The sequence below is a fragment of the Ailuropoda melanoleuca genome, chromosome 8 (genome assembly GCF_002007445.2).
Source record: "Ailuropoda melanoleuca isolate Jingjing chromosome 8, ASM200744v2, whole genome shotgun sequence".
Lineage (NCBI taxonomy): Eukaryota > Metazoa > Chordata > Mammalia > Carnivora > Ursidae > Ailuropoda > Ailuropoda melanoleuca.
The window spans coordinates 1,381,110-1,408,634 of record NC_048225.1 but is presented as its reverse complement, the minus strand read 5'-3'; the positions used below and the strand labels follow the sequence as shown (position 1 = coordinate 1,408,634).

General features: G+C 41.5%; 1 protein-coding gene across 1 annotated transcript in view; it reads right to left on the bottom strand.

Annotated features, from left to right (window-relative positions):
* The window catches only part of DYNC2H1 (dynein cytoplasmic 2 heavy chain 1), a 292,248-nt gene that overhangs the window by 99,990 nt on the left and 164,733 nt on the right, over nucleotides 1–27,525 (bottom strand). Inside the window, 6 exon segments of the mRNA XM_034665650.1 lie at nucleotides 7,939–8,043; nucleotides 10,771–10,979; nucleotides 15,408–15,483; nucleotides 17,293–17,448; nucleotides 22,437–22,547; nucleotides 23,601–23,726. Of these exon segments, the coding sequence (XP_034521541.1) occupies nucleotides 7,939–8,043; nucleotides 10,771–10,979; nucleotides 15,408–15,483; nucleotides 17,293–17,448; nucleotides 22,437–22,547; nucleotides 23,601–23,726 (783 nt within the window).

The window sequence follows — 27,525 nt, the reverse complement described above, 5'->3', positions numbered from 1 at the left end:
CTCCCCCTGCTTGTGTTCCCTCTCTCACTGTCTGTCTCTATCTCTGTCAAATGAATAAATAAAATCTTCAAAAAAAAAAAAGAGAATCTGATATGCAGATTTCATGTTATTCAGAATACCAAAATGAGAAATGCTCTGCAGTTTCTCAAATCTCTAGTAAAGACGTTTTCAACGGAGGGTGCCAAAGAATCACCCCAAAATATGAACTTCAAAGCCCCACTCCCTAACAGTCTGATTTCACACATCTTGGACAGAACTTAGCAGTCTATCTTTGAAAACAAACTTCCCAAGTAATTCTCACGTAAGTGGCCAGCACCACCGCCCTCGATACTCCCTAGGGGTTAACTTCGCGGTAAGACGCGCGTCAGTTTGATGATTCATCTACACCTGCAATTGTGGGTGAACAGTTAACTTCAAAAAGAGGGAAAGAAAGGAAAGTCATAAAGACACGAATCTGTTGATTTTACAGTGACAAGGAGATCAATCCGGGAAAGAGAAAGAGGAAGCAACAGAATTGCTTGGAGAGTTGAGGTCCTACAGAACCACGGCCAGTTTTGAACGGAGAGGTTACGTCGGGAAGCACAGAGACCATAGTTACCGGCGCAGGCAAGCGCATGAGGTTACTGGACACGCTTTCAAAACCCCCGAGGAGACACCTAGTTACTTCTCTGACTGCTTCATTCTGGCTCTAGGGTCGCACCAACAGGGTTAAAGCTTCCCGTTCCTTGAAGATCCTGCACCTAATACCCAATTCCTGGTGAGAATCTTGCCGCTCCCCAGCTGGCCTGTCGGACTTCACCACAATCTCTGCTTGTCAGACGGCCTACTATGGACCATTCTCTCTGTGTGGATGATTGAAGAAATGTTCTTACCGGAAGGTTGAAAAATATGTAAACTGACATATTTGAGGTAAAATTTTCCATTACTAGAGGGCTCAAGACCCGTCAGGGGTAGAAGTAATGGTAGGCCATTTACACTGATTTTATGTGGTAGATCTTGATATTTAACTCAAAATAATAACAAGAAAAAGGAACAAAATATCACACCATTTTTTTCTAAGCTACATGCTGCACCTTTTCTTAGCCTGGAGAATATGCTGTCACCGCATGATTATCAACAAATGCAAACATAGAAAGAAAAAGTAAAATAAAAAGGAAATTTAAAAAACAGTTGTTAAATAAACTGCTATTATTAGAAGAGTCTCCTACAGTTGAACTAGTTGCAGATACCTTCAACACCTAATTTCTTTTAAAAGAGAAATAAAACAAACTTCTACATAACAAAAAGCTAACTTTCCATGGTCCTTTAGTGACTATAATTAACAAACTTGTGTCTTATTCTATTTATTAGATTTTCTTTTTTTTTTTTAAAGATTTTATTTATTTATTTGACAGAGATAGAGACAGCCAACGAGAGAGGGAACACAAGCAGGGGGAGTGGGAGAGGAAGAAGCAGGCTCATGGCGGAGGAGCCTGATGTGGGGCTCGATCCCATGCCGGGATCACGCCCTGAGCTGAAGGCAGATGCTTAACTNCAGGCTCATAGCGGAGGAGCCTGACGTGGGGCTCGATCCCATAACGCCGGGATCACGTCCTGAGCCGAAGGCGGACGCTTAACCGCTGTTGCCACCCAGGCGCCCCTATTTATTAGATTTTCTGACATATGAATGAGGATGTACAATAACTAAAATCCATCCTCAAAAACCACTGAAGAGGAAAACCACCAAACCCAGATCCCATACAAGACACACACACGTGCGTGCGCACACACAGAAAAAGAATGAGCTGAGACGATGCATGTAAAGTACTTGGTACGAGCACTGAGCAACGTACACAACTGCTGAGTCACTATACTGTACACCGAAGGCTAATGTAACACCATATGATAATCATACTTGAATTAAAAAAAGAAAAAGGCACATAACACACACCCACAGATAGCTCCTTTTCTAAACACCTATAACCTTATAAAAATTCTTTTCTATTTTGTAAAAACTGTACCTCTGATTCAGGAATGATACAGAAATACTTTTATGATAGCTATGTATGAAAACTATCAAGTGGTAGTGGGTTTTTAGTTTGTACTCAGTCAACTGTATATAATATGTATTATATTTATATGTATATATATATACGTATATACATGTACATTTCATGAATCAACTTATTGATTTACTCATTATTTATTACTTCCTGTAGGCTGTATAAGATCTGAAAACTTCCTGAAATTGCAAAATTTTGTGTGTATGTACTTGCATGTATTTTTCTGAGGAGAGAACGCTGAAAGGGATCCATCATACGAAAGCAGAGGTTAAGAACCATCGCCCTCGATGATGACTGTTACTGGTCCTGATGCTTCCGTGGGTACACCACAACGTCTTCTACTCCTCTATTGTTACCATTTTGAATTTATAAAATGCTGCTTTACAAATAATGCTGAAATGAGACCCGCTGTAACTTTACAACTGGTTACTGACTAAGGATCAATCAACCTTTAGAAATGCAACTGTTAGGGGCGCCTGCCTGGGTGGCGCAGTCGTTAAGCGTCTGCCTTTGGCTCAGGGCGTGATCCCAGGGTTCTGGGATCGAGCCCCACATCAGGCTCCCTGCTCCGCTGGGAGCCTGCTTCTTCCCCTCCCACTCCCCCTGCTTGTGTTCCCTCTCTCACTGTCTGTCTCTATCTCTGTCAAATAAATAAAATCTTAAAATAAAAAAACGCAACTGTCAGGTCATATTCACACACCGTGACAGTTTCTCCAGGGCACCCGCTACTCTATGTTCAGGTCCACGACTGGCTCAAGGATGCAATAAAAACACATATGAAAGTAAACAGCTACGGTGTGGCAAGGACGTCCTCATACGATAAACGTCCTAAACTGGACAACGAGCACTCTCTCGTAGCTGAAACTGCAGAAGGCAGTGGGTATGAGGGTCTCACGTTCTCTACAAGGAAAAAGAAACTATACAAATTCATACAGAGACTGAAAAAATGAAGAAACACTCAGTAAGCAACAGGATAGTATCAACGACGTAATGAAAATTTCAGAATAATGATGGACAGATTTTTTTCAAAATTTCATGAGAATTATAAAACAGGTTCAAGAAACTCAATGAATACTAGCAGTGAGATGAACAAAAAAGGAGGGAAGGAGACCCTGTAGGGAACCAACTACCGGCTAAGCGGCAACCCACAAGCAGGAGGGATACCACAGGCCGGCACAGAGACACTCACTCCCTGAGAAGAGGGTGGAGCCTCAACTTGGGCCCCCCTGGCTCCAGGGACCTGCACTGGGAAGACGAGCCCCCATGATGACTGGCTGTGAAAATCAGCGGGCTTAGCTCCAGGAGATAATCAGGAGAGAGGAGTCTCTGCTCTTCCAAGGCCAGCAGGCTACATCATTAGGCCTGAGATCCAGCACACAGGCACCTTTTCAAAGGGAAGTTTAAAAAGTGCCTAGGAAACAGATGAGGGTGGCGGGAGGGTAGGTGGGTGAAAGGATAGGGTCACTGGGGGATGGTCACGAAGAAGGGCACGTGATGTGATGAGCGGTGGGGCTCTCTGCAACTGATGGATCACTGAATTCTACCCCTGAAACTACTAATACTCTGTATGTTAATTAACTGGATTTAAATTAAAAAATAAAAATAAATTTTAAATAACAAAAACAACCCAAAAAAGTGCCTAGGGTATAAGTGAAGGAGATTTCCTGATTCTAGGACTTGCGCCAGAGGGGCGGGGACCTGTAGGAGCTTTCTCTGGGAGAGAAGATATGAGCAAACACCACTTTTCTTCCCTCTCATTAGCCTAGCTGGCCTGACTGATTCTGACACTACGTACCCACCGGAACCCCTTGCCCCGCCCTGGCATGCCACCACCACCTGGCCCGCCCAACCCCACCAGCTGAGAAGGCACCCTTCCCAAGTGGCTCCCAAGCTGCCACACCTGATGGGCGGCCCAAGTGGTGACCAGCTCACCCCAGCAGGGACCCCTGTCTTACCACACTGCACAGGCAGGCTCCGTGGGAGCTACTGCCCCAGCCCAACGGCAATACGTACACATCCGTCAACAGTTAGTTTAAACATAAATGGACTAAGTGCTCCGATCGAAAGACAGAGCGTCTGGATTAAATACAGCAAGACCCCTGTATATGTTGATTTTAAAAGACCTGAAGACACATACAGAGTGGAAGGTACTGAAACAGATAATCCATGAAAACAGAGGAGAAAACGAGTCAGTAACAATACTTAGATCAGACAATATAGACTTTAAAACAAAGTCTGTACAGAAGAGAAGGAGAAGAGTATTAAATAAGGATAAAGGGATCAATCCAACAAGAATGTAAGAACTGTAGATATGTATGTACGGACCCAACATAGGAGCACCTAAATATGTAAAGTGAATATTGGTAGACATGAAGGACGTACTGACAGTAATTCAGTGATAGTAGAGGACTTTGACGCCCCATTTACATTAATGGACTGATAATCCAAAGAGAAGCAGTAAGGAGACACTGGCTTTCAAGGGACTGAACAGATAATAAGAGAATATTCCATTTCAAAAATGGAGAACACATATTCTTGTCAAGCGAACATGATTTATTCTCCATAACAGATCACATGTTAGACAAGAAGTTTCAGTAAGTTTAAGACGACTGAAAAAATATCAAGCACCTTTTCCAACGACAATGATAGGAAACTAAAAATCCGTTACAGTTACCATCCAACACATGCAGGCTAAATACCACGCTACCAAACTACCAATGTGCCGATGAAGACAGACAAGAGAAAAGAGAAAAACACCTTAAGACAAATGAAAATGGAAACGCAATGGTTCGAAATGCTTGGGGAGGAACAAAAGCAGTTCTAGAAGGGAAATTTATAGAGATAGAGGCCGACCTCAAGAAACGAAAAATCTAACTTTCCACCTAAAGGGACCAGAGAAAGAACAACAAACAAAGCCCCAAATTAGCAGAAGAAAGAAATAATAGAAAGCAAAAATAAAGAAATACAGATTTAAAAAAATAGAAAATATCAATAAAACTAAGATCTGATTCTTTAAAAGATAAAGTGGTAAACCGTTACAAGAGTTACTCAAGAGTAAAACAGAAGAGCTTCCCGGGAAGATGGTGGAATGGGAGCCCCCAAGCTCATCTCGTCCCATGACACAACGAGGTAACACCCTCATCAGCGTAAATAACCCAGGAAATGACCTGGAGACTAGCAGAGCAGACTCTCCACAGCTAAATGTAGAGAAGAGGCCATACTGAGGAGGGCAGGAAGGGCAGAGTCACGGGAGGGAGCCAGACAGACCCATGGAACAGTGTGTGGGGACGCGGAGGGGGGAGAGGAGCAGACCCCACAGCAGGCGTCCCACATACAGGGAGACCCACAAAGGGAAGATGAATCCACTTAACAGTCTACTCTGAAAACCAGAAGCGCCTAACTTTGCGAATTCTTACCATCAGTGGAGTCTGACATCTGGAACTTTAAAAATCAGAGAGCTCAGATCCGGGAGACGCAGCGTCCCCTCCTCTGAAGAGACACAGCCTAGAGCAGCACTCTGGACACCATTTCCTTCCCCTGCGGTCCGGCCTCAACACCAGCAGGCATGGGCACAGCAACACAGCTCACCAGCTAGCATGCTAACTGTGTCCCCCATGCCCACATTCTCCTGCACACAGGCCTGGGCTCCGGAACTCCTCCCATTGGACACCGCTGCAGCCCCTGCTAACATGGCCTGACCCGGCCCTGTGCTCTTCCACAGTGTGTCCCCTCCAACCCCACTGGCCTAGGTCGTCAGTGGCTGCAGGTCTCATCCTCCGCCAGTGGACCAGCACCTTGCTAACCTGACGTGCCCCACCCTCAAGTTCTCCTGCACCAAGCCCCTGGCTGGAGCCCTCCTGATGACATGCCACAGGTTGGCAGTGCGCCAGCAGCGCTGACAGAGGCCGGCACCCCTCCAAACGGACCCCTGCCCCAGGGGGAGGGAAAGAGAAGCACACACACCAGTCAGACAGCGGCCCCAGCAGCAGGAGACACTGCCCACCCACGGAAGTTTCTCAGGGGACAACGCAGGGAAAGTGCCCTGAGCTTCAGTATGACCACATCTCTGGGGAAGTCTTGGTCTGATTCAACACAAGCCCAAAGTGGCCCCAGACTGGCCCACAAACAATACACAATCCTCTCATGACAGGCACAGCCACCGAGACAAGCGGACTGAAGGCAGCTCAGTCACAAGAGTAGGACGCGTGCCACACACCCAGCAGACGCCCCAGAAGCCCAAGTGCAGACACAAACACACCCAGGCCAGGGCAACAGGTCCAAACCCCAGAAGCAAACCACGATGATGGCCAACTGACCTGTGACCAAGCAGGAAAGAATATCCAATGGGAAAAGACAGTCTCTTCACCAAATGGTGCTGTGAAAATTGGACAGTCACGTGCAGAAGAATGAAACTGGACCATTTCCTTACACCATACACAAAAATAGACTCAAAATGGATCAAAGACCTAAATGTGAGACCTGAAACTGTAAAAATCCTAGAAGAGAGCACAGGCAGTGATCTCTCTGACATCAGCTGTAGCCACATCCTTCTAGATACATCTCCTGAGGCAAGGGAATTAAAGGCAAAAATAAACTATTGGGACCTCATCAGGACAAAAAGATTCTGCACAGCAAAGGACATAATCAAAAATAAAGGCAGCCTACTTAATGGGAAAAGATATTTGCAAATGACATATCAGATAAAGGGTTAGTATCCAAAATCTATAAAGAACTTACACAACTCAACACCCCAAAAAAATTAAGCCAATTAAATAATGGGCAGAAGATATGAATAGACATTTCTCCAAAGGAGACATACAGGAGGCCAACAGACACATGAAGAAATGCTCCACAGCACTCACCATCAGGGAAATGCAAATCAAAACCACAATGAGATATCATCTTACACCTGTCAGAATGGCTAAAATCAACAACACAGGAAACAACAAATGTTGCTGAGCATGCAGAGAACAGGGAACCCTTTTACACTGTTGGTGGGAATGCAAAATGGTGCAGCCACTCTGGAGAACAGTATGGAGGTTCCTTGAAAAATGAAAAATCGAGCTACCCAACGACCCAGCAATTGCACTACTGGGTATTTAGGCAAAGAATACAAAGACACCAATGTGAAGGGATATATGCACCCCTTTGTTTACAGCAGCATTATCAACAATAGCCAAACTATGGAAACAGCCCATGTGCCCATGGATTGATGCATGGATAAAGAGGATGTGGTGTATACACAATGGAACTTCACTCAGTCATAAAAAAAGAATGAAATTTTGCCATTTGCAACGACATAGATGGAGCTAGAGTGTATTATGCTAAGCAAACGAACTCAATCAGACAAAGACAAATATATTATTTCACTCAGATGTGGAATTTAAGAAACAAAACGAATTAGCAAGAAGGGGGCAGATAGAGGCAAAGAAACAGGCTCTGAACTACGGAGAACACACTGCTGGGGACCAGAGGGGAGGTGGGAGGTGGGCAGGGGGATGGGGGAAATGGGATGGGGATGAAGGAGGGCACCTGTCGTGACGAGCGCCGGGTGACGTATGGAGCAGCTGAATCACTAAGTTGTACACCGGACACTAATACTACACCGCATGGTAACAACACTGGCATTAAAATACAGAACTTAAAATAATCCCAGGAGGTAAAATAAATATATTTTGGAGGAAGTGATACTGTTCAGTGTTATTTTACTAATTTTAACATTTGTATTAATATAGAACTCCTTGGCTCTTTTAAAATTTATTTAAGGTAGAGCTGGAATCTACCGTGCTAAATAAAATGAAAATTTTAAAGAATGGCTTGTGGGGTCTGAAGTATTAAATCAAATGTCATATTGTTGGCAACATTGTTTCTACCCGGCACCTCTTTTCTTGGTTACCTGAGAGCTGATTATGCGCTGAGACGAGCGAGCTATATTGGCAGGAAGACCGAAGAAACTTGGTCTATCATCCTCTGGAAGCTTTTCAATGACAGCACGGTAGTCCTAAATGTAAAGAAGTGAAAAACAGCATTTCTGTCAAGACCGATCTTTCAACCACTAAAACCAGAAAGGATAGATATTGGGAAGTATTAAATTATAAGTTACTCATATGTTCACATTTTCCAGGTAAATCTAACTTTCAGTCTATGTATTACTTAGTTGTCTACAGAAAATATTCTTGGTCATGACTACCTCTTCATCCCTAAATTTAAAAAATACAGTATCACATAATTTAACTCACCACATTCAAAGGGACCCCACGTGTACAATATTATGCGACACGTTTTTAGGAAAGCCCTGAACCTACCCAAGACTAATCTGCAGAGTGCAGTTTTGCTTATTCCAAGAAAAATATTCCCGCTATTTCCCCAAACTTACAGAACCCCGTGACCCTACATACACACGCTCTGGTAAGCAAGCACTGCTCTGTCAGTCACGTCACATGAAGCAGTTCCACAGCGAGTCTTCAGTCCGCCGCTGAGATGTACTGAAACACACTGATAACCCTATCGTTTCCTTCCAAGAATTACTGTACGCACTGCAAAGGGCCATTTATCAAGCAAGCATCTACAGTTATTGACTCTAAACTCTAGATGGGAAACTTAAGTGTAGACCAAGAGGGTTTATCCACTTTGGCTCAAGGTTAAGAACTGTTCTGTTTGGTTGTTGTCATGCACAGGACGTACTGCACACATGTCTACACTGCTCCTGTGGAACTCGGAGAAACGGTTGTTTCTGCCCCCTCCTATCATCCTTTCTCATCCCTGGCAGCTGTCCCTGAAGTCCTTCCAATGCAACAGTTGGACTTCAGGAAGCCCAGGGCCTGAAAACACGTCCAATTTTGGAAAGACATGCTGTGTTTTTAAGTTTTTCCCATCCTGAAACTCAAACTTGTTACTTCCCCAAGGTGTTCAACCACAACATATTCATGTATACCTAATTATGCACGTATATGAGCACGTGGATACACGCTTGTCTGCGTGTGCACGTACACAGTGAAGGGCACAAGCAGGTGTTCTCACCTTCCTGGGAAATTCTGGTTTCCTCCTTCTGTAGAACTCTATTAGATGGAAACTTAACATTGATTCTCATAAATCATCCTACAAATATAAAACTCTTATTCTCTATTGATACCCTCTGCTCATTTCAAAACAGCTGTGAACTTCGCTCATGTATGCTGGCTAGAAACTTCCCCCTCAACCATACACAGCCACGTTTCCTAAATGACAGACAGCTACACATCCACACCGATTTGTCCTCACTTGGATGCAAAAGAATATACACCAAATGATAACATTTACGTGAAGCTGAAAAGCTGGCAAAATTAACGTAGGTAGGGGCGCCTGGGGGGCTCCATCGGTTAAGCTTCTGATTTTGTTTCAGCTCAGGCCATAATCTTACGGTACTGGGATCGAGCCCCACATCGGGGTTCCATGCTCAGCGGGGAGTCAGCTTGAGACTCCCTCTCCCTCTGCCCCTCCCCCCACTCGTGTGCACGCTCTCTCTGTCAAATAAATCAATCTTAAAAAAAAAAAAAATCTAACGTAGGTTGTGAGAAGCCCGGATGACACCCCCTTTTTGGGGGAGGCACTGAGTAGACGGGAGCACGAGGAGGTCTTCTGGGGAGCTGATGATGTTGTTTCTGGACCCCTGTGTTAAAATTCACAGCACAGTACATTTATGATGTGCACTTTCCTGAAGGAGTTTTCCGTTTAAAGCTCACAGAGAGAGGGAGGACCTGTCAGTGCACTATGTGAAATAAATGGACCATGAACAGCCACGGGATGCCTCTATTTGCTGTGGGAAGCCCTCCTGCCAGAAAGTCAGCCCCAGAGACGCCCATGGTGCCCACGCAGTCTGGAACACGGCCCCAGGGGGCAGACAGGCAGCAGCTCTTACATAATAAATGAGTGAGTGAATGAAAGAAACTGAAAAATAAAATAGATGGGATACTTAACGGGTAAGATATTGAGTAACATATTCGATATTGGTTTTTAAACTTTGACTTTTGACAATTATGCCACTGAAACAAGAATTTTCTCAAAAAATACTTGGGATGAGAGAAAAATCCACAATCCTGAAAGAAGAACTATATTACTGAGTATGTATCTCTGTAATTCACAAAGAGATATGTGATAATATTTAGGTAATAAAAGCATTATTTGGACATTAAACTAAGATAAGTTTGTGGCAAAATAAATTAGAATTGAAATCTTTGGGCTATATTTAGTACTATTTTCTGGAAAAGATGACCTCATTCTACAAGGCTTTTATAGGGTGACTCAAGGTGGAAAGCTCCAGCTGGCTAAAATAAACACCCATCCACAGAAATGCTGCAATCAAAGGCACCTCCCATGTACCCCTCATACAGCTGGGATCTGCTTTAAACTCGTAAGCCAGAAAGCGAAGATACACGTGCTATTTCTTTCCCGTTCGATAACATACCTGAGCCCTCTTATGCCCATGAGGAAGCAGTATTCGCTCTCCTTCCAGAACGTCACAGTCTTACCTCTAACGTCGTCCTTACCACAACTCTATCTATTATCATCAAGGAATCCCTAGATATCCAAGGGGGACAACACACTTCCCCAGAGCTGACAGAACCAGGCCCCATACTGGCATTACAACGAATGAGAATTACTTGTGTATTTGAAAAGAAATATGTATTTAACAGTTTAAGAAAGGATTCAAGTAGCTGGTAATAGATTAAAAATGATGAATTTTACCTACCAGAATGCTGCAGGATTTTGGTAGAGACAAGGAATACGGGAAAACACTTTTCTTATTCCTTTGGTTTAAAACATCAATTATTGAAGAATTAAAAAACTGTTTCAGGTATGACTGAAGAACTCTAAGGTCAAAATAGTTATCTATGCGTCCACCATAAATAGCATTTTCAAGTAAACCGTGTAAAAATTCCCACTGCACATCTTTGGTACCTATAATTTTAAAACATATTTTTATTAGCTTTATCTCTAAGATATTAGAAAGATTCTAAAAATATTCTAAATTATTCTAATATATTAACTAAATTCCTGTCTCCAGTTGTTTTTATAGGATATAACAATATACATTTAACTAAGTTAAATCGTTCCTTAAAAGGCTCACTAATAGGAATGTAAAATTCACTGATAAATTCTTATTAATTAATATAACCACAGAGTGGCTAATACTCAGAGATTATTTAATCAAGTAAAATTTCCCAAACATTTTTCCATGTATAAACTCATTTAAGTCTTCTATCACAGAAGTTAAAATTGCCCAGTTATAGTGATGAAGAAATTGAGGAATAGGGAGGGTGAGTGACCCGAATCAGAAAATCACACAATCCCACAGATCTGAACCAGAATGAGGTGTTCTGAAACCATACTCTTGTCTGCCACACAACCCAGCCTCCTTAAATGGGTAATTCCTTAAGAATATATTCAAAACCTAGTTTTATACAATGATGAAAATCTCAGTTCGTCACCATCATCTGAATAAGGAAACTCTACAGAATAACCTCACACATGGCAGTCTTGCAATGGCAGGATTTTAATAGTCAACTGTCCAGTTGCTACTCTAAAAGAGAAATGTCGTATAAAACGACACAATGAGACTTTGAAGTTATTATTTCATTCTGCAACAAGAGCATTCTCTTAATCACAGTTCGGTGGTAACTGTAATTTTAAACTGTAAGAATTAATTCTCCGGTCTGCAGTGAACAAAGGAAGCAGCGGAACTTGAAGTAACCCCCAACACACAGCGCGCGGCTCGCTAGTTTCCTTACAGGGAACTGTGCACAAAGCCTGAGGGCGGAGTCACGCCTGCGCTGCTGTCACCGCCCACGCTGTCACCAGGTGATGCTGGCTGCCTCCTGCAGGACAAGGCCGGGCGGCAGGAGACTCATTAAAGCTGCTTCCCGCCCACGCCCAGGGCGCGTTATCAACAGTGGCCACGCCCCCCATCACAGCGGACCTCACCGGGACTCCACATCCTAGCTCTGCCTCGGTCTTCACTAAATCATGTATTAGTAACGGAGCGCTCGCTCATTCACAGCTGGCCACCAGGGCATACAGAAACACTGAGGTACCTTTCAACCTATCAAATACAAATCGCTATTACGTAAAATATTTTATAGAATTTTTAAGATCTTCTTCTTATACCCCCTGTTCTCAGAGTAAGGTTCGTTTTGTTCAGGATTAAAGAACAGTACTGAAATTGGAGCAACAGCAGTCCAGTCAACAACCACTGCCAGCTTACTCAATATGTTCGCTGTACTAAATGTCAAATGTTTCCTGGGGCCTTTCTCATCCAACCTACTCCAGAAGCGAACCAATGGTTATAGGATCTGCTATTACCCGCATTCTACACATCAGGAAGCTCGGGCATCAAGGTTATACACGCACCCCAGGTCTTAGGGGCTACGTCACTTCTACACCAACTCACCCCTTTAATTAGAAATGTTTCTCTTTTTGGCATTTAATTCTGCACATGTGTAAGTCCCCAATATCCAGAAATTCTGTAATCCCAACATTACCCAGTTAGATCTTTACCATGAGATTCACTATCACTTTAAAGCACTGTCCACTTGGTCACATCAATTCAGTGGTACTATTAATTCCATCACAAGGTTCAACCATAATGACAAATCATTCCAACTCCCTGCTTTGGATTCTTCATCTTAAAAGGGCATATACATTGGAATATTACTCAGCCATCAAAAACAATGAAATCTTGCCATTTGCAACAACGAGGATGGAGCTAGAGTGTATTATGCTAAGCGAGTAAGTCAGAGAAAGACAAACATCACATGATCTCACTCATATGTGGAATTTAAGAAATAAAACAGATGAACATAAGGGAAGAAGGTTAAGAAAAGGAAAAAAAGAGAAGAAAGCAACTCATAAGAGATTTTCAACGATAGAGAACAAATCGGGTGGATGGAGTTAGGTGGGTGGGGGATGGGCTATATGGGGGATGGGCATTAAGGGGGACACTTGTGGTGAGCCCTGGGTGTCACGTATTAGTGATGAATCATGACTTCTACTCTAGAAACCAATACTACACTGTATGTTAACTAACTTGAACTTAAGAACTTGAAAATACAAAAAAAGAAGAAAGAAAAAGAATCATCACCAAGTTGCACTGCAAGCTGAAGCATTAGTACATGTTCTCCAGAAAACTCTGTCGAGATTAATATTAAAAACAACAGCTTACAGAATCAGGAAAGTGGCTACCCTTGGCATGGAATGGGGCAGTGTCGGGTCACATGCATGAAGGAGTAAGGGGTGCACTTCTGGAAGGCTGGTAACACTCTGTTGATTTGGAAATAGTTACGAAGGTTCAATATATGACCGTTTATTAAGCTGTAAGTTTATGTACAGTTTTCTGACGTAGAATTCAAAACTTGTTAAAGAAAAACTCACTTGGAATATTATTTGGCACTAATGATGAACAAATGGTGAACAAATGAGTATCTTATCTACTCGTACATATATACTCAACATAAATACAGCCAACTCTTTACCCAAAGCTCTAGCAGCATTGTTCACCATCACCCCAGAGGTGATGAGTGAATCGAAGAGTGGCATACTATACAACACTGAGAATAAATAATCCATAACTACATGCATCCTCATAGGTCAATCTCTCAAATATAACGTTAAAGAACCTACAGACTGAGGAGTGTATGATGCATGATTCCAGTTTTACAAACACAGACAAAACTGATGTATATGGTAAGATGCTAGTATTCAGCACAAGAGCTGGGGTGGGGCGGGGTGTTGGGAGATGGTCACAGCTGGAAGGCAGTGGTGCTGGCGATGTTCTGTTTCTCAAGTAAGGCTCTGGCTACTGGAGCATATTCCGTGTGTGCAAGTTTCACTGAACGGTGATCGTATGATCTTAGTATTTTTTGTACACAGACCATTCACAACTTTAATCCCATAAACATATAAATTAAAATGGGACTTGGACACGTCCCAGATGTCTAACCCTATCATTCTGCTAAAGACAAGTTACAGAATCGTTTCTGAGATATGATATTAATTCAACTAACAGTCACTAAGTGACCTGCTATGGGTGTTGAGGACAAACGTCATTAACAGAGCTGTCAAAAACATTGCTTTAAGGTAGGTCACATTCTAGTGAGAAGAGATAAAATAACGAATGAATAAGCAACCAAAAAAATACTAGGTAGCACCGATGCACTCCAATAACACAACACAACAAGGGGGTAGAGAGTAACTTTTAAAGTACTTTAGACTGGTGGTAATAGAAAGCTTATCTGAAGAGGACACCTGGAAGGTGAGATGCAAATGGGAAGAACAGGACAGACATAAGAAGGTCTGGGAGAAAAGCATGTCAGACAGAAGAGCACCTACCAAAACCTTCAGGTAGGAACAAGCCTGGCTCGCGAGAGGAAAGGAAAGAAGACTAGTATTGCTGTAGTCTTAGATGGGAATTCTATATTTTACTTTTCTAACAGTCTCTTTACCACATGGAGAAGTTTTCAAAGGTGCTAAAATAGAAAGAAGATGGGGTAAGAAGCTCTTGCTTAGACTCCCGAGGCACTGATGAAGTTGCAATAAATGAGCAGAATCATGATCTGCTTTGGACGTGGAAAGGACAGAAACAACACGGGATGTTGAAGGATCAGAGAAAGAATCCAGGGTGACTCACAGGTTCTAAACCCGAGCAGATTCGTGAATGGTGGTGCCACTTAGCAAAGCGGGCAGACTCAGGGAGGGGTGGTCTGGCAGGGCTGCAAGGTGGACGGGGAGACAGGAATCATTTTCAAGTCTGAGATTCCAATCAACATATCCACCACTGCTCTCAGCTCCCGTGTCCCCTTGCCCTGGCCCTACACAGCACGTTTCAGAGATTCAATGGCCCCTGGCTTGCGGAGGTGGGGAGCTGGACGGCCTCCGCCCATCGGATCACATGGTCTTGTCTGTTGCCCTACTTCAATCTATTATTTGCACCTTAATTCTTGACTCCAACTTAATCTAAGTTAAGACTCTACAGAAACACAGTATTGACCTCAGTCTACCACACCCCTGGGTTTTGACAGTTCTCGAGATCTGAATATTTCCTCATAAGCCTGAAACTTAGGAAGGCCACAAAGTGAAGACAAGGTCTTTCTAGCTTTCTGTTTCCGGAAAGCTACAGATCAATCAGAAAACTGTGGCATATATAACCAATGACCACAACAAATCAGGAGGTATCCACTTAGCACAAGCACGGCGGTCAGGACATAAAACACGTGAAAAGTAAAAGCACATTCTATGATAGGAAGTCACTCTTGAAGAAACCACTTTATAAGTAAGACCTCAAAAAATTTTTTCCCATTAATACCAGAGATGACAACGATCAGTAGAACTTACCATCAAAGAGCCTGTCGATAATGCTGTATCCAGCCCGAAGATCTGATAAAGAAAACTCATAAAACTTGGTCCAACCCTATCAAAACAAATTTACAAATATTAAAGAACTATAGTGTTCAAAGATATATATATATATATGCATCATGACCCTTGTAATCTAAAGAATGTTCAAAATATGCTAAAAAAAATAAAAGGGCAACTCCTGAAAATTAACAATAAAAACAGTAACTCTAGGGTAACAGTAATTTTTTAAAAGAAGTTGAATGACCTCCATAGCATGCCAAAGACTTTTAATACGAGAACGGTTTTTATCATTTAATATTGTGGCAATTCAGTCACAGAACAAATTGATAAATTTTTGAGTCTAAGTATGGCGTACACATTGAAATAGTTTCTATAATTTTGTCCTTGAGAATTGTGGGTTTTGTCCACAAACAAGAAAACAGAAATATTACAAAAAAATTTTTAAAGGCCCAAAGGCATACAGCATTATTCCCTGTACATTTCACCCATGAAGCATTCATGTTGGAAGTAATTAAAAACTTAATAACTACAGTGCTTGTACAAAAAACACGCATAGAGCTCTATGTTTTATAAAAATATAAAAAAGTTGAAGTAATTTTGATGGTACTTCCCTTGACTTTAATTAGTTTAATGTAGCACACTGAGACTAAAATCTCTTTAGGCTTTAATAGTATTTACGAACATCAACACAAATTTCATTGCTCCATTAATCATTCAAAACAATGTTTTGATTTATAAAACAATGCTTATAAATGCATATTACATGTAAAACTCTGCGTCTAAGAGAACAAACCCAAACAATCAATCCCTGCCCTCTGGTCGCGGGGAAGGGAGAAGCAGGCGGATACAATCCCTCACTGGAACACTCCTACAGGACAAGCTACGCTGGGGAGGGGAGTACAACCGGCAGGAAGAAAAACACAGATGGGGAGTTAGGGCAGTAAAACTAAAGAATGTTTGCACTACACAGTCACGGAAGGTGAAGATACCACGAAGAGAGGTCTTTGGAATGACTTCCAGTGGTGTCACTCGCTGCTAGCTGCAGCACGGAAAGACTGCAAGGCTTGGAAAGGTCCCATGAGCTCCCGCAACCAAAGTGTCCAACTGACAGTTACGAACCAAGCACGGCTCGGGTCAGTGAGAATACAGCAATGAACCAAAGAGACAGAACCTGTGCTCTTGAGAAGCTTACGCTCTACTGCTTAGAGCCAGAATATGTGGGTTTTCAGTCCTTTTGAAACAAACTGGGTAAGGCAAAAAAAATAGCTGGATACATAAACCTAGAGCTTAGGGAACTAGTCTGAGTTAGGAATATAAATTTGGGCGTTGCTAACATTTGGATCAATTTTCTTAAATTATAGATGTTGAAATAAACACATGAGGTTTAAACTTCACTCGCTAAGTTTTAGTACAGCTAAGAACTGAAGATCTGTAAGGGGTATGTGTCCATCAACAGTTAACAAACTTCCTCCAATATTTTAAATAAACTTCCTACCAACTCAAAGTCTTATTAATATTTCTTCTATCACTCTATTAGTAGGGGTACACGACAGAAAACAACTCTGGGGAATTCAGTTTTGAACTCTGAGATGACTGTGACCTATCAACAACAAAAATGATAACAATCACTGCGGGTTTATGACGGTTCGTACATTGTTCCAAACAATGTAATTCAGAGATGTGAACTACACAATTACATGCAGGCCAGAAGATCAACAGCGAAGACAGAATTAGAGATCTAAAGTTATGAATCATAAGCCAAATTATTAAGTAATCCTAGCCATTTACACTGCATTGTAGAAACACTCTAATACAACAATATGCATAGCTTACAATATGTCCAAGACACGTTCTAACTCACCTGTGGAATGTAATTTCTTCTTTCTTGACATGCAGCATGAAACCATGCAAAACTAAAGAGAGCGTGAGCTCGATGTATGTTATCTTTTTTGCTGATTTGCTCAGGAGTCCAAGATTCGTAAGTACGCATTAAGTTCTTCTTCAAACCTGGAGGTGACTAAAGACAAAAAATTGACATCCTATTGTTTCAAATCTTACAAATGAAATTAATATTTAACATATTTAAGGACTTATTTTAATAAAGAAAAGTTTTCACTATTACCCAGTTTGACTTACAATGTTACTTCAAAATGTACATCTCTAGAACTAGTTTTAAACTCCTTGTACCTAACAGTTCCTATCAATTACATATTCAAACATTTTCAAATTAAAAAACTCTAAAACCAACAATATTCATAACAACCAAGTAAGTTTTATATCATCGAGGTAATTTACTGAAACTGAATCGTCACTTATACACTGAATTTGACACTGATTGTTCGGGGCATGTGGTTTTTACTTTCATAGACTGTTCTCCCTCTCCAGGTGCTATGTGAATTTCCATGAGGCCTTCCAAATACTACTTACATACAGTACAACTCATGCTCCTTGCACATTGGTCCACCGGGGTGAAGCGGGTATCAGCGGACATCGCAAGGCTCATAAACACAAATCAAACCCAGAAACTCAAAGTGTATATTAGAGTATTCAGTTAAAAAATACTTACCCACATGTCCAGAATCTGTATGTTTTTAGTTTTCCAAATGAAAAAGACAAATATTGAATTCTCAGAAAAAGAGTAAAATAAACCCATTTCTTAAAAAAAAAAAAAATTCTTCTGCCTTTTTTTTTTTTTTTAACCAAATGCATTTGTGTATTAATTATCAGTTCCTTTAGAATCCTTCTAAGGTTGGGCTGCCTGGGTGGCTCAATCAGTTAAGCATCTGCCTTTGGCTTAGGTCACGATCTCAGGGTCCCGGGATCGAGCCCCGCGCCAGGCTCTCTGCTCAGCTGGCAGTCTGCTTGTCCCTCTCCCTCTATCCTTCACCCCCCACTTCTTTTTTTTTTTTTTAAAGATTTTATTTATTTATTTGACAGATAGAGACAGCCAGCAAGAGAGGGAACACAAGCAGGGTGAGTGGGAGAGGAAGAAGCAGGCTCATAGCAGAGGAGCCTGATGTGGGGGCTCGATCCCAGAACGCCGGGATCACGCCCTGAGCCGAAGGCAGACGCTCAACCGCTGTGCCACCCAGGCGCCCCTCACCCCCCACTTCTGCTGTCTCTCTCAAATAAATAAAATCTTAAAAAAAAATTCTTCTAAGGTTAAAAGAAATTAATGTGCATTTCTCTGCACATTTACTTTAATTGTCTTAAAGTAAAAGTAAAATTTTTCTTCTAAAATGGTTTCTAACACAAAAAGCATAAATAATTCAAGTCAGGACGTTAAGGAGGCCTGCTACAAGGAAGTCATTCCCTTGCAATCCCTTCCATTCCATTTTTCTCAAATAAAAAGACTTCTTTAAGATTAGGGGAAAAAAACCACTGATTTACTAAGTACATATCCAAATCTATACTTTGTAAAATGAACATTTTTTATGCTTACGAAACATTTGCAAAAAATAATCAAAGGATAGGCTAAATTTCCTGAGCACTATTCAATTAAATATGAAAATAATAGGAAACTGAACGACCACTTGGAGTTTTTAAGGTACTAAAGATTACACAAAATGAATAAATCCTATAAAATTATAGAAAGAATCATACATAAATAAAAAATATTTGAAAACGACAAAATGAAGACACTACTACGTCAAACTATGGGATAAGGCCAAGCACGTACTCAGCTGCAAATTCACAGACATAACAATAATTTCAGTATTATTTCAAGTAAACCTAAGTCAACTTATTCAACAGAAGAAATCAGGAAGAACGAAAGCAAATATAAATCTAAGGACAATTTAAGAAGAAAATAAAGACTAAAGCAGGAAACTCAGTGGAAAGAGCTACTAAGATAAAAATAAATGATTAAGTATGACATTGGTTATTTGGAGTAAATTTTGAAAAAGTCTGTCAACTAATAAAAAAAAGTAATAGAGATTTAACAAACTTTAAAGTTACTATATGCATGTGTGTACATATACGTACATATATAGTAATAATTTTGAATATAATTAAAATTTTAGAAAAGAGTGCAGTTAATTATACACATTTAAGAAATAGGAAAAAATCACCAATTTAGATTAAACAAAATTTCCATAAAGAAGTAATCAAATTACCTCATGAAAAAAAAAAAATCCGGAAGACTACCCATTAATTTAAAATGCTGCAGGAACAGTTCTCCCCTGATGTATTAACTCTTCGTGTGCTGAAATATTTACTGTGTTCTTCGTAACTGCCAGGTATTATATGGTAAGTACAAAACTCAAGAAAAAACCATCCCCTGCCTTTGTGACTCCTACCAGCTCTAGGATATGAAGTCAGACAGTGTACTGGGAGAGCAGCTGGGAAGACTCCGGAAAGGTTCTTTCTTACTAGACACTGTAATGACTTTCAATTAACGTATTTCCAAATATTAAACGAACTTCACATTCCTCGGATTAGTCCTTATCCTTTTTCTTTCTTAAATGAGATGAACACCTTCCAATAAAAATATAACAAATACTGATCTAAAGCAACAAGTCGTTATAAACATTATTAAGATATTTTTTCTTCCAAAGATTATAAAAAACAAAGAACTTTCTACAAACTGAGGGTAAAAAAAAAAAAGAAAAAGCAGAACCTTTATTACCAGTTTTAAGAAGTTTTAATTAAGTTAATTATCTTATTTAGGACTTGAACCAGTCCCATAATAACACTGCAAACACATAGAGTTTTGGATACAGCAGGTGTGGACATTATGTGTCAGGAGCATGATGGATTGAAAAAAGGAAATCAACACTGAAAATCTGACTTGGCTGTGCCAGGAAACATGTAAGAACACCAGACACCCAGCTGTGAAGAACAGAGCTGAAACTTACCTGACACCATACGTAAAAATGAACTCACAACGCATGCAAGACCTAAACGTAAGGCTCTGAAAGATCAAACCAGAAGGAAGTCCAGGAGGAGACTCCGTGACAACGGTTTTGGCAACGATTCTTTGGAGAGAACACCAGAGCAGGGGCGACAGAAGCACAGAGCAGACGAACGGGCCTCCATTCAAGTTAACAGACATCCATGCAACAGGGAGACAACTCACCCCGGGAAGAGCCGACACAACAACATGGAAGACAGAGTCCGCTGACTACACATCTCGGGAGCAACTCCTCCAACTCAACAAAAAGTCCAATTCAAAACGGGCAAATGACTTGACGAGGCCTTCTCTTAGTGAAATATGCAAATGGGCAAGCAGCCTAGAAACCACTGTCACCATCACTAATTACCAAGGAAACGCAAAGCCAACCTACGGTGAGCTACGGGCGTGCAGTGTTAGGACGGTTACAACAAACACACAGAAGTAACAAGCGCTGAGGGGACGTAAGACAGAGTCCTGCAAGGATGAACACTTTGGAGCTCCTCAAAACATGAAAAACAGAATGACCTTCCTCACATTCACTGCAGCGTTATTCACAACAGCCAAGAGGCAGAAGCCCCAGCTGTCCACGGAGGAACGGATAAAGAAAACGCAGAATGTACAGACACCACGGGATATTATCAACCCTCGGGAGAGAAGGAAATCCCGTCCCACGCAGCGACATGGGTCACTATCTTGAGGACATTCTCTTGAGTAACATAAGCCAGTCCCCAGAAGACAAATACTGCAGGATTCTACTTATAGGAGGTATCTAAGGTAGTCAAACTCCTAGAAACCAGAGGGTAGAGATCGCCAGGGTGGAGGAACAGGGAAATGGGGAGTCGCTCCTCAAGAGACAGATCGCGGTTTCTCAAGACAAAAAGGTCTAGCGATGGGTTGCCCAACAGAGTACATACGAACACCACCAATCTATGTAAATAAAGACGGTTATGATGGTAAATTTTATGTGTTTTTTACCGGTAATACCAAAAAAATGAAATAAAATTTAAAAGGAAAATTTAAATGTATTTTTATAAGTATCAGCTTATGCTCTTACTGAGGCTTACTTCACCTAAGCGAAATGAAGGGGGTTTTTTTGAGTCTAGTTGACACATAGTATTACAACAGTTTCAGGTATCCAACACGGTGATTGCACAGGTCCGTGATACATGATGCCGCGCTCAGCTCAAGTGCAGCCCACCTGTCCCCACATAGCGCTGTCACACCACCACGGACCCCGCTCCCTCTGCCTTCCACGCCTGTGACGCCCTCGTTCCCTCACTGCCCTCCACCCATGCTGCCTGGCCCACACTCCCATCCCCTGGCACACCAGGCTGTTCTCTATTTATAGGTCTGATTTTGCTTTTTGTTTGTATATTCATTTATTACATTCCACTTACAAGTGAAATCACGAATTTGTCTTTCTCAGCCTAACTTATTTCACTTGGCAGATTACCCTGTAGGTCCCTCCAAGTGGCTGTAATGGCAAGATTTCGTCTGGTTTTATGGCCAAGCCCGAGGCTGCCCTGTGCGTACACCACATCCCCTTATCCATTCATTCGCGGATGGACACCTAGGGGGCTCTGTATCTCGGCTGCTGTAAATCATAATGCTATCAACATCGGGGCGCATGTATCTTTTTGCATTAGAGTTTTTGTTCTTTGGTAAATGCCCAGTAGTGGAATTACTGGACCACAGGGAAGTTCTGTTTTTCATCTTTGAGGGGCCTCTGCACGGTCTCCCACAGTGGCTGCACCAGCTGACATTCCCACCAGCAGAGCAGAGACCTTCTCTCCACGTCCTCCCCAACACTTGCTGTTTCTTGTCAGTTCGTTTCAGCCACTGGGACAACTGTGGTATCTCATTGTGGTTTTGACCTGCATTTCTGTCATGATGAGAGATGTTGAGCATCTTTTCATGTGTCCGCTGGCCATGTGCATGTCTTCTTGGGAGAAATGTTTGTCCAGGTCCTCCACCCACTTATTAATTGAACGGACTGCTGTAAAGGAAACTTAGGTGTGTTTTGTACGACCGACAGTTCCTTACAGAGCTTTAGGGGGCACGTGGAGATGAGCGCACTTTACGCTGAGTGACTCGGGGCTAAGTCTCCTTACCTCATAGGTGATCTTCAGACTTGACTGTAGTAAGATAGGGGTGAAGTGGGGATGGACTTCTGCAGTGAGCCACAGACGAAAGGTCTCTTTAGGCTGAAGAGTGTTCAATTCCTGGTGAGCAAAAATAGCAACAAGAAAGATCTACTGTAACACACACACTGAGTTCCATTTTATAAATATATTCGTAAGTCAAATTTCTTACTGAAATCCTTCTGTGACATTCTGATACATTTCATTCTGTTGCTTATTTGCGCTGTGACCCTGGGTTCTAGGACATACACCAGCTCTAAGCAAGGACAGTAACAGTACACACAGTGTAGCAGTAACAGTACACACCGGGCTCGTCACGGTGCCCGACACACAGGACATACACAGTAAGCGTTAGCGGCAACCAAGAGGCCTCAACCAGCAAGCGTGTGTGGGACTCTGGGTTCTCATTGCTTCCATTCATGCCTCCAGAGTTCTCTAATGACATCAATTCCTTTATTAGCTATTTTTGTTGTATCCTATTGCCTATAATACAAATTCCTCTGTCCAAGCTGTGTGCCTTGGTCACTTATTCAAATTTTTATGTGTCTTTACAAATATAATTCTTTCTACGTATTACTCTCTTTGGAACCTGGCAAATCCTTACTCATCTGTCCATTTCAATATCCTGTCTTAGGGGGGTATCCTCTTCAACTCTTCATTACCACAGTCCCAGGCAGAATTCGTCACTGATGGCAGTTTGTAAATTCTCTTTCGTAGCGTTTATGATGTTACAACATAGTTATTAAGTGGCCTGTCTCTTCTAAAACAAGTTCCTCCTGATGGAGCAGGTTACAAATTTTGTATGCAACCCGCAGTTAGGGCAACTGCTGGCCTTTTTTCTGTACGAAACAAGTGCTTATACAATAAAAGAATGAATGAATGACAAAAAATTGTCAAGAGTTCTAAAAGAATGAAGTCTAAAAATTACTTTAATAAATATAATCTATGTCTGATACTAACATTCATTATTATAATGTAAAATAGAGTGAAAGTAATGAAAAAAATAAAATAGAAAAGAATTAGCTTTTACAAAAACATTGTATATGCTTAAAATTGTAAATTATAATATACACTATTATGCCACATAATAGTTTACCATAATATACCACTTTTACCACATTTATCTGGATCTACCTTCTCCAGAACTGGCAGCCAAGACACCACCAGATGCAAGTTCTTCAAACACAACCAGTCCCCACTGCGGGCACATTCTTTTAGCATCTGAATTGCTAAATCAGCTTGACCCTGACCCATAGCAACCTGCAAAAACAAAGTGAAAAACAATACTAAACAACAAATCTGACAGCACATAACAGGAGAAATTCAAATTAACCTGTCAAACATGCTGAATTCCATTATTCTTTTTTTTTATAATAATTTTTTATGTTATGTTAGTCACCATACAGTCATCTGTAGTTTTTGATGTAATGTTCCATGATTCATTACTTGCGTATAACACCCAGTGCTCCATGCAATACATGCCCTCCTTAAGACCCATCACCGGCATCCCAATCCCCCACTCCCCTCCCCTCTGAAGCCCTCAGTTTGTTTCCCAGAGTCCATAGTCTCTCATGGTTCATTCCCCCTTCTGTTTACCCACCCCTTCATTCTTCCCTTCCTTCTCCTACCGATCTTCCTACTTCTTATGTTCCATAAATGAGTGAAACCATATGATAATTGTCTTTCTCTGCTTGACTTATTTCACTTAGCATAATCTCCTCCAGTCCCGACCATGTTGCATTTCAAATGTTGAGAAATCGTTCTTTTTGATGGCGGAGTACTATTCCATTGTATATATGGACCACATCTTCTTAATCCAGTCATCTATTGAAGGGCATCTCGGCTCCTTCCACGATTTTGCTATTGTGGACAAAGCTGCTATGAACATTGGGGTGCATATGGCCCTTCTCTTCACTACGTCTGTATCTCTGGGGTAAATACCCGGTAGTGCAATTGCTGGATCATAGGGTAGCTTCAATTTTTAACTTTTTAAGGGACCTCCACACTGTTTTCCAAAGTGGCTGTACCAACTTGCATTCCCACCAACAGTATGAGAGGGATCCCCTTTCTCCACATCCTCTCCAACATTTGTTGTTTCCTGCCTTGTCAATTTTTGCCATTCTAGCCGGCGTAAGGTGGTATCTCAAGGTGGTTTTGATTTGAGTTTCCCTGATGGCTAATGATTTTGAACATTGTTCATGTTAGCCATTTGTATGTATTCATGGGAAAAGTGTCTGTTCATATCTTCTGCCCATTTTTTGACTAGATTATTTGTTTCCTGTGTATTGATTTTGAGAAGTTCTTTGTAGATCTTGGATATTAATCTTTTATCTGTAGTGTCATTTGCAAATATCTTCTCCCATTCTGTGGGCTGCCTCAGTTTTTTTTTTGACTGTTTCCTTAGCTGTGCAGAAGCTGTGATCACAAAGCATGGTACTGGCACAAAAACAGACACACAGAGCAATGGAACAGAACAGAGAACCCAGAAATGGACCCTCGGCTCTTTGGGCAACTAATCTTTGACAAAGCAGGAAAAAACATCCAGTGGAAAAAAAGACAGTCTCTTCAATAAATGGTGCTGGGAAAACTGGACAGCTACATGCAAAAGAATGAAACTTGACCACTCTCTCACACCATACACAAAGATAAATTCCAAATGGATGAAAGACCTCAATGTGACACAGGAATCCATCAAAATCCTAGAGGAGAACGTAGGCTGCAACCTCTTTGACATCAGCCACAGCAACCATTTTCATGACACGTTTCCAAAGGCAAGAGAAACAAAAGAAAAAAATGAACTTGTGGGACTTCATCAAGATGAATTCCATTACTCTGATGAGAGCTCTAGGTTTTTAATAACTCTGTTGCCATTTCCAACAGTTGTCTTGTTTTTGTCCTTCATCAGTGGCAGATTTCTAATATTTTTCTGTTTATTAAAGACATATTATCATTATAGGTTTGTGAGTTACAGAACAGTAAAAGAACTCCTGCTTTATTTTTGTTTCTCATTCCCTTATTTCCTGGAATTCTTACCCTCTCAAACATGAACCTTAAAAAAAAAAAAAGGAAAAATTTTTAAACTGTCATCTTGAATTCTTTGAGGGTTTAATCATTAATGTTTAATTGTTAATCTTAATGTTTAATCATTAAGACTATCACTTGCTTGAAGTGTACTTCTGATTTTTCCAACACTGCACGTATCCGGCCCTCAAGCTACAGGTTTAACTGTGTCATGGTATCATTCCCTAGCCCTTCACCACCCACAAAATCCTCACACGTGGCAAGGACTCTACATGCTGACCACTGTTCCTCTAGGGCTACTCAGAGAGAGGGGGCTGAGGGGGCTGAGGGGCAAGGAGAAAATAAAGACAGAGAGGGAATGAGCTTCCCGAGCTCACTGGAATTCCAGTGCCGTGTTCCCAGGTGCTATGGTCCACCTGTGCTGAGGACGCTCAGGGAGGGGCCCAGTCCCCCTCAGGAAGCAGACAACCCGCAAGCATATTCCAAGCTGGAAGGCCGGAGATGACGGACTACATGCAGGCTACACGGTCAGACTCTGCAGGTGTTAGTCAGGAGTCCCAGGTGGCTACACCCTCAGACCACATCCAGTCTAGACTCCTTGGCGTGTTTGTGAAGGACAGTTTACAGCATACTTGTATACTGGGACAGCCAGGTGTGCGTATGTAGATAATTTATGAACAGACACACAGACAGTCCTGGCTCCAATCCTTTACTGGGTATATGGCCAAAACACTTGCAGGACTACGGTTATAGATTACTGCAAACCACAGTGATTTCTGTCTCCATAATGAATACAACATAGCATTTCATTGCTTTTTAGTTGACTTTTACAAGCATTGATTTTGTTTTTCAATTAGACTATGAAGTTCTTGAGAGTGGGAACCATGTGTAATTCACTGCATACTAAAGCATGCAATAACACAGGTAATAAATACTCACATATTGATTTTTTTCTTTTAATTTCAAGGTCTAACCCCGAATGAAGCAAATAGGAGAGGTGAAACAAAGTGGCTGAGTTGTTTTGATGCACTTATTAGTTTGCCATTATTAAAATGCAAAATAAACCCCACAAAAAAACGACAAAAAAACCAAGTACAGGCATGTACAACAGAATCAAAGAAAAGGGTAAGTACTTTACTCAGCGGAAATGACAGCTAAAAATAGGCAACTGAGAAATTCCCATAAAGCATCAATTATATGAAAAAAGCTTAAAGATTCATAAAAGCTCAGAAAAAATATTTACTATAAAAATAATTTTTTTAAAAAAGCACAATAGGAAAATGTCAAGAAGATGGTTAGCTGCCCATCCCCTCTGAAATCTATGCAACTTCAACAATTAAAAATGAATTTTTTTGGGGGGGGCACCTGGGTGGCTCAGCTGGTTAAGTGTCTGCTCCATCGTGGGATCAAGCCCCAGGTCAGGTTCCCTGCTCAACAGGAACCCTGCTTCTCCCTCTCTCTCTGCCCCTCCCCCTGCTTGAGCTCTCTCTCTGTGTCAAATAAATAAACAAAACCTTTTTAAAAAATTAATTTTTTGGATCAAGAATGTATTAGCCTTAGCATATGAATTCAGCACAGCAACAAAACTGTAAGTAACAGAATTATGAGTAATTATGTCCATATCGAAAGGCTTTACTATATTTAACAATTTTGTAAGTTCAGTCCACAAAGCTTTACAAGTTTAAACAGTCAAACCTACCGCGGATGCAAACAGCTTTACCCTGTGGCTAAGACAAGGTGCAGACAAGGCCCTCGTCCGGGCTCCTCACTGACTGCTGAAGCCTCAGGACACCCTACCTAGGGTGGGATCCGAACCTCTCACAGGAGAGCCACACCTGCACGGTAGGGCCCAACTCCCTGCTCTTTGCAGCCCTCCATCCAGTTCCCTACAGCATTCCGACTTCTCCATTTGCTTCTTAATCATTAGAATATTCCCAATGAAAGCGGTTTATTTATTCAGTTGTCAAAAACTAACAGTAAATGAATACATTTTCTGACTGTCATGAGAACAGAATTGCACAAAGGAGGCAATCTGAAC